At 44.3% G+C, this 8,014-nt stretch overlaps 1 protein-coding gene across 1 annotated transcript; it reads right to left on the bottom strand.

The window, feature by feature from the left end:
• Window positions 1-213: 213 nt before the first annotated feature.
• On the bottom strand, window positions 214-5,479 carry LOC120643953. The gene is made up of 3 exons (XM_039920472.1): window positions 4,942-5,479; window positions 3,833-4,088; window positions 214-953 (listed from the first exon to the last, which is right to left on the bottom strand). The coding sequence occupies exons 1-3, from the start codon at window positions 5,343-5,345 to the stop codon at window positions 474-476; spliced, it is 1,140 nt and encodes a 379-aa protein (XP_039776406.1). The 5' UTR covers window positions 5,346-5,479; the 3' UTR covers window positions 214-473.
• Window positions 5,480-8,014: the final 2,535 nt, after the last annotated feature.

Here is an 8,014-nt window from a genome sequence, read left to right as displayed (position 1 = left end):
CTTCCGAGGCCTTTTCAAAGCACCTCGGTCAATCAGTTTTTGTAGTAGTGTCATGTGTTTTCCTTTTCATACCAAAATAAGAAAAATACTCTCTGAACTGAAATATTTTGCTGGGTTGGCATACTGCTACATACTGATGGCATAATGATTTATCAAAATCTAGCAAAAATATATCAATAGTAATAAGGGCAAGGTCGATAGTATGTTAACAGATTGACTAGGACGCAAACTTTGTTCTACGAAAAATGGCATGACAAAATTGATGCTACTTTACTCCCTATATATTGTATAAGCAGATCAAAATTAACCTGTCCTGCAGATGGCTGTTACAACTCTGCAGCCGTTTGCAGACACACATTCTCACTCACATATAGTATGACAGCACCTATATTGATGCTCAGCATCCCTGGACATGCATGAACTCCTTAAAGTCTTCCTACCAAAAACCATAATATTTACTCCGGCCGGCGGCATCACATCTCGCCGCCGGTGGCGGCGGCGGCAACGGTGTCCTGCGCGATCCTCCTGAGCTTGGCGATGATCATGACCAGCTTGCTGTTGAGCCGGCCGACGAGGCAGCGCGGCAGCCACCCGGCGGCGGGGTCGAGCTGCACGACGTAGGTGGCGACGCAGGTGGCGCCGCCGCCGCCGCAGGAGTCGCCGCCGTCCGGCCTCTCGAGGACCCAGCCGGACTGCAGCAGGACGCCCCGGGCGGCGCCCCCCTTGCAGCCGGCCGCCGGGGGCAGCAGCCCCGCGGCGATCTCCTTGGGCAGCGACGCCACGGCGACGACCAGCGTGCCGTCGTCCATGGCCTGGCGGCGCTCGTAGACGACGAGGTCGCGGCGGCGCCGCGCGGAGGGGGAGGCGTCGCCGAACTTGAGGTGGATGATGCTCAGGTCGGCGCCCAGCTCCCTGATGTACGAGGCCTCCACCAGCTGGTCCGACTCCCACTGCTGCACTCGTACACAAAAAAAAAATCAAAATCAAAATGAGGCCATGCATACATGTTTGTAATCGAACTACTCTTGGTGCTCCTATTATGGAAATCAAATCAAACTGTTTCCAAGGAAATTTGTATGAAATTCCCAGGCTTCTTGTCCGATTTCCACTTTTTTTTTGAGGGGTTTGTCCGATTTCCACATGCCCAAGTAGTTTAAAGTTAGGTCATACAAAGATATTGGGCTGAGTTTTTCATGAGTGCGATCGGCCCATACTGGCCCAATTAACCTAGCTATTACAATTAGTTTGAGACCAATAACGTAATTAACGTTCCTAGCTGGCTAATCATCGTATAACCTAGCTGGCTGCCAAGATCTGCCTGCTAATCATCGTACCTAGCAACTCGCTAGGACCAACAACACGACAGCGCATAGATTAGGTACGGCCCCAAAGTGGTAAGAGCCAGCAGCCTGGTGGTGGTTGTTGGTACGTGGCTGCAGCCTCTACACTCGTTTTCCCAAATGGCAAACTAAAGTTTCCATCCCAAACACGCGAGGTACTATTCCTTCCGTTTCAAATTATAGATTATTTTAATTTTTTTTAAATATATATAGTGTTTACCGTGCATCTAGATGTGTACACTATGTAAAATTAATAAAAGAATTGTATATATCTACTTGTGATGGTTAAAATTTACAATACACGCACTCCAAACACATTGTAAAGACACCGGCAGCTTAGCTAAAACAAACCAGGGTCCTATTCTTAATCTAACACGGCGCGCGCTTAATTAATTGCGTTAGGTTTGGGGCGGGTGCATGCATGTGGTGTGGCCCAACGTGCGGGCACATGCAGCATGCCGAGGCGGGCCGTCCTGCAGCAGCAGCAGCAGCGCACGCATCTGCTCCTCCTAACCATTGCACGCATCTACCCGTAAGTAATTAACAACTACTCCCTTTGTCCAAAAATTGTAGGTCATTTTAATTTTTCTAAATTCATATATTTTGTAATATATCTAAATATATATTATATTTAAGTGCATAGCAAATAATATGAATTTAGAAAAACTAAAATAATCTACATTTTGAAACGGAGGGAGTAGTGCTAGGACGACACACACGCTTCCAACCATCTATCCTCGTATGCCATGCATCCCGGTTTCTCTGACGTTGTGGACTAGCCTATTAGCTAGCTAGCGCATGATTTGCCCTGTACTTGTGGGCTCACCAACCCATGCTCTTGCCTGCCTGCTTGCCTCATCACTAGCTACTCCGATCCATATGTAGAGAGAATAGTGTTACGTGAGAGAATAAACCGAAATAAGCTGAAAGCAAAGGACCCGAACAAAGGAACAGAAACCTCTGCTTAATTGTGGCCATATTTTAATTTCTTTGACCTTTCTTTGGCCACGGTGACTAGTAGCTCATAGCACCCCAGAGGGACAGGTGTCAGATGCCCAGCAGGCCATATGCAACTTGTAATAATTTGCTCAGCATGGTGACCGGCAGCTTGCATGGCACCATCCTGTGTGTCAATTCAAAACCTTTTTCTTCATAATGCTAGCTAGCTGTTCCAAGATTACCAAATGGATGTGTTCAAAGCAGCTGGATTATTTTATTTCACTATGTAACACAAGACTTAGGATTCTACGAACCAAATTAATAATTTATCTTGCGGTAAATAATTAATAAAGAACACTACTGCACGGTTACTGATGAGAGGCGTGTGCAGTAAACTCGCGGTCATGTGGTACTTGTGGAGCCATGGACACGGACACACGGTCATACCTAGCTAGTGCTCCTCATCACTAGAAAGAAAGGGGGAAAAAAGCTTTAAGAATCACGGGTTCAGGTCACAGCGTGGCATGAGCACGGCGCGTTTTAATTTGCTCCGGCCGGTCACGGGCCGTTTGCTTTACTTTATTTACCGCTCATCTACGACCAGACAGACTTTCGTTCATCCACTGTCGCCGCCAGCTTTTACCACCAAATTAAACGCTAGCTCTTGCATATTTTTTTTCTTTTCTTTCTTTTGCTGTGCGTTCAATATATATATATATATATATATATATATATATATATATATATATATATATATATATATAAAATAAGCAGTTGACCCTAAAATCCATCATGCCAATAATTCTTGCGTTGCCATGAGCGAAAGGCAGTTTTGATTGTAGCCAAACCACATCCACCACATAAAGGTCCTGTTTAGAACATTAGCTCATGACTAATTTTAAGAGCTAATGTTTAGTCTTGAATTGGTAGGTTAAGAATTAATCCAAGGTAGATTATTTGGATCCATGGGCTAATGCCCACCCTCTCTCTCCCATTCCCATGTCTAGGTGTGTGTGCACTCACATTTTTGTGGGGACCATACAAAATTAGCCCCATTATCACTCCTTGGAGGGGCTAAGGATTTTGGAAGGGATAATTCACTTTAGCCCAAAATTATCCCACCTGTCTGGATGCATGAGGAATAATGGGGCTAAAAGGTGAGGGATAACCATTATCTCTATGTATCCAAAAATGCCCAAAGTGATAGTACTTGAGATTGTGAAAACTCAGTCGCTTTTTGTTAAGGAATTGATTACGCCAGCTGTTTGTGACAGCCGGGCAAAAACCCTTTATCTGATCTTAACCACCTCCATCTTCAACCATTTGACCCAAATTAAGGAACGAAGCTACTACTTCCATCTACGAGGTGGTGGTTTGCAAAGAGAGAGGGAGAAAACGAAGCTTATAAACAGCAAAGTAACTTTGTTATTTTGCCTTGGATTCCATCGGTGATGATTCTCAGATAGATTAAAGAGTTTATTTAGCCAGATTATATTACCAGCTGACACGAAACAATTAATGGCGGTATGGTGGACCAAGAATGTAATGGTTACCTTGGCGGCGTCGACGGCGTTGGCGACGGCCATGAACTGCTCCGGCGAGACGTCCTGCAGCAGCCACCGGCTCCGGAACACGTACGCCGGCCCCGCCCGCCGCTTCGATATCTCCACGCCGTTCTGGTACACCAGCACCTTCCACCCGTCGTCGCCGCCACCGCCCCGCCCGGAGTCCGACGCCGCCAGCAGCTCCTGGATGCAGCTCTCGCTCGCGTAGCTCACGTACCGCCGCAGCGAGTCCTCACTTATAGACCTTCAAAATCAATTCATTCCATCAGCAACAAATTGCAAGCTTCATTCTTTCTGAACACTGTCCTCAATAACATTGACTAATGACACTACTAGAAAACACGCCAAAGGTCCACCCCAAAAAAACCACTTTGAAAATGAACCGGTACCTATGTTAGCATAGGTACCGGTTCATCTTCATACAGATACTTTTGGGGTGGATATGGAACTTATGGATGAGCCTTAGGTACCGGTTGGTAACACCAACCGGTACCTAAGGCTCTCCATAGGTACTGTGGTAATTTTTACATTGGTACCGGGTGGTACCACCAACCGGTGTCTATGGATGAGCCTTAGGTACCGGTTGGTAACACCAACTGGTACCTAAGGCTCTTAAGGTAGGTACCTTAGGCTCATTCATGTGTTACTTTAAAAGAAAAATATCTATCTTCTCCTCAGAAGTGATGTGTATGTGAGATGGTAAAAAAAGTACACGCGAGACAACAGATCTTGAGTTCGAATCCCAGCCAACCATTTTTGCCAAAAAAAATACTAGCCTAAGGCACCGGTTATTTTACCTGGTACTAATGGCCGTGACTTTTAGTCTCGGTTTTCGGGTACCGGTTCGAAAACCGGTAGCTAACCCCTTCCTAACAGGTGCCTTTGGGCCTTTTTCCAGTAGTATGATTTCTTACTTTTCTCCTAGGCTCCTAGCTAGTCAGCATATATACTTAGTCTCTAGATTGGAGATTGATCACATCATTCTCCTCCTTTATACTACTGCTATGTTTATAGGCAATGATAGAACCAAATAGACCTATGCATGTAGGGTAATTAGAAAAAAAAACAAGAAAAGAAAAGCTGATCACAGTAGGTACCATGATCTGGAGCAGACAGGTGCTGAAGGGGAGGTCAGGGAGCCGCCGCCGCTCATGCTGGCTCTGCTCTCAGGGCTCCGGAAGCCGCCTTCTTCCTCCTCCGCCTGCGCTGCCGACACGCCGACGACCGAATGCGACGGGAATATGGAACACATCAACGCAGAAACTAACTGGTTTCTCACTGAGATGCTGATCTGAGATTTTGAGGAAAGAAATGAGGGATCGGAGCTTGCTAGCTTTACAGGTGAAATGTGTGCGTTGGACGGAGCTAGCTGCTGCAGGGTGTGAGCCTTTATAGGAACGGAGACTTGAGAGGTGGGTTTTAAGGGGAGAGCTGCAGAGGAGGTAGGGGATGGATGCCGGGATAGATGGAGGTGGAGCCAGATGCAGTGATTGGGGCACATGGAGAGTGGCAGCGGTGGCAGGCAGGGGCGGTGGTGGAGTGAAGCGCGGCAGGCACCACCACCATGGCCGGTAAATGGGTGGGGAAGGAGAATGGTAGGGTATGGTGACCAAGCAGCAATTGTTTTGTGGAAGAATCACATGGAGGCTGTGGGCTGTGTTTTTGTTTTGCCGCGCATATTATATGGAGGGTTTGTCGGTCAGCGATGAAGGGAAATTCTGTTCAGACTCATAACGGTCCTCAACGAATTGGAAGCATTGTTACCTTTTTGTTAGATGACGAAAAATAAAAATTTCTTTTTTTCATTTGAGGAAGAGAGGCAGTGTAGGTACAGCATGCGGTGGCAAAAGAAAAAAAATGAATTGCATCCCACTAGTTAAGTGTGATCGATATTCAGGTTGGCATAAGAATTGGGTGTGGTAAAAGCTGAAATTCCCACACTTTTTTGTGTACCGAGGAAATTAGTTCGATGTTGTGTTTGCTTTGCTTGAAGAATCACTGTTGCATGTGCAATAAAACGTTTCTCTGCCCCCAAAGAATGAAGGTTTTAAGAACCTATGTATACTAATAATAAAGATTGTTCTGTAGGTTTTCAGTGGTTGGGTGCTCATGTAACAAAATTTCAGAGGACATATGCAGTGTTTAAGCAACCTTTTTGTACAGAAGTCGTTGTTTGTAAGTTTTCAGTGGTTGAGTGCTGTAACCGTAGCGCAAATGCCAAAAGAAAAAGAATTCTTTGCCTTTGGTGGATCATAAAGGGATGAAGCAGAGGGAAGGTTTCAGCACATGGCATGTTGGCATGATCTTGGCAAGCCTACTCTGCAAAGGAAAGAATTGAGCTTTCATTAGGTGACCAAATCATGTTTGAAGATACAAAAAAAAAGTGATGGAAAAGAAGGGGTTAAATGATGGCTTTTGGGGCACTTGTCCTTCTTCCTGTGGGGTTTAGGCCATGATGGCTTCTCATGGCACATACATGTGTGCCAACGAGGCTCCAAGCGGAGTAATCATGCCACGTCAGAAGAAGCAGGACCATTAAGACCTTTTTTGATGAAGAATCGCTCGTATAGTTCAAGGTACTGAACAGGTAGCACTAGGCAGGCACCCAACCCCATGCATGAAAGTGAGATGCTTTGGCCGAAAGTTCAGGAAGGGTGAGATTGGATAAGGTTTTTTCCTAGTGTTCTATTTCAAATAGAAACAAGGATCAAGATAGTGTTTGTTAAAAAATAAACACTGGGATTCAACTTGGTCAAATACAACTCAGAACTTGGGTGAATCAAGGTTAAATTTACTTTAGCGAGGAGACATAGATATTCCGATAAATGAAGCTTTATTGATCTTGAAGAGTATTATATTATATCGATGTGAAACAAAAAAATAGTGAAACTTTATAAATTGGAAAAAAGTCAAAATGTGTACAAAGAAGCATAATCTTGCTCCTTTGCCACGGACACAGTAGTTTAACTGACTTAAAACAACATCATTCTAGTGGGTCACTGACTATGTGATTGATAGCCATGCCCATGACTGAGGCAACAGTAGCACAGAGATCCTAATTGGATTACGGGGCAGTACACTCAAAACAGTGCATTATAGCACGAAAAGCTGATGTTTGGGAAAGCGTTGAAAATCTTGCAGACTTAGAGATGTTTTTCCAAGCGACGGTAACAGAAATTGAAGCCTTTTGTTGGTTGCTGTCCTTGGTGCCAGCTGGTGGGTCACAGGATGACTCTGCTTAGATTTACTCTGAATCTCTTCCCTTGGACTTGGGTTGTCTGACTTGAATGCTGCGGATGATAGCGATGTACATGTTGTGCATTATTACTCAAGTATTTGTGTTTCAAGGGCTGAAGTTAAACGAACACGTTTCTTTTATTTTCGATTGCCAAGGACCTTGACCATGTCTAATAGTACTGCTTTACTCATTTCACTGATCAATTGAGGCATGGGTCATTTGTGAGTTCATTTAGGTTTCTAAATGCCCTTTGTCAGATTCTTGTAGCACCCCAAAAAAGCCATTTTGGTTATAGTGAAGCGAGGATATCAATAGAACACTGTTGAATTCTCACATTTTTACTGACACATCTTTGCTATGAAAGGAAACTGTTATCTCTAACTGTGCTACTAGAGAATGAGCTTCTAAAAACTAAAAAGTAACAACAAAAGTCAATCTGCATCAAAACTTAGCTTTACCAATGTTCTATTCCCCAAATTTTCCTATGTTCTATCAAAATTGCTATTCCCTAACCACACGTATTTGCGTAAATATGCAATTAAATTATGCAAACAACTTTGTCTCACTGTAATTTTAGGAACTCTCTAAAGGGAAAATTCCATGTACGAAAGAGTTTCCTCACCACATATAGTGGCAACTAAAGCATCTAAGACCGCTGCTTTTTTCTGCCGCAGACAAATAATGGTTTTGTATAGGGTGCAAAGAGGTGACCCTTAGATGCACCTCTAACCCTTTTTAGTTCAAAATTTTGTAATACTTCTCCAAAATAGGATTCCACTTTGAGAAAGTAGTATAAAATTTTGAACTAAGGAGGGTTGGAGGTGCAACTAAAGGCTATTAACTTGCACCTCTAGTTTTGTATGCTTGTATCTGGTGAGCCGCAGGCATTGCATGTGTGCATGGGTATTCTTAGATCACACCACTCACCCACA

Source organism: Panicum virgatum, chromosome 8K (genome assembly GCF_016808335.1).
Source record: "Panicum virgatum strain AP13 chromosome 8K, P.virgatum_v5, whole genome shotgun sequence".
NCBI lineage: Eukaryota > Viridiplantae > Streptophyta > Magnoliopsida > Poales > Poaceae > Panicum > Panicum virgatum.
Note: the sequence above shows the minus strand (reverse complement) of the source record. Positions and strands in the feature narration are given on the sequence as shown.

Coding starts and splice junctions, on each gene's coding strand:
- LOC120643953 (XM_039920472.1), bottom strand. CDS start 5,345: ATGTGCCCCAATCACTGCATCTGGCTCCACCTCCATCTATCCCGGCAT. Junction 4,089..4,941: donor CCTGTCTGCTCCAGATCATG/GTACCTACTGTG, acceptor TTGATTTTGAAG/GTCTATAAGTGAGGACTCGC. Junction 954..3,832: donor ACGCCGTCGACGCCGCCAAG/GTAACCATTACA, acceptor GTACGAGTGCAG/CAGTGGGAGTCGGACCAGCT.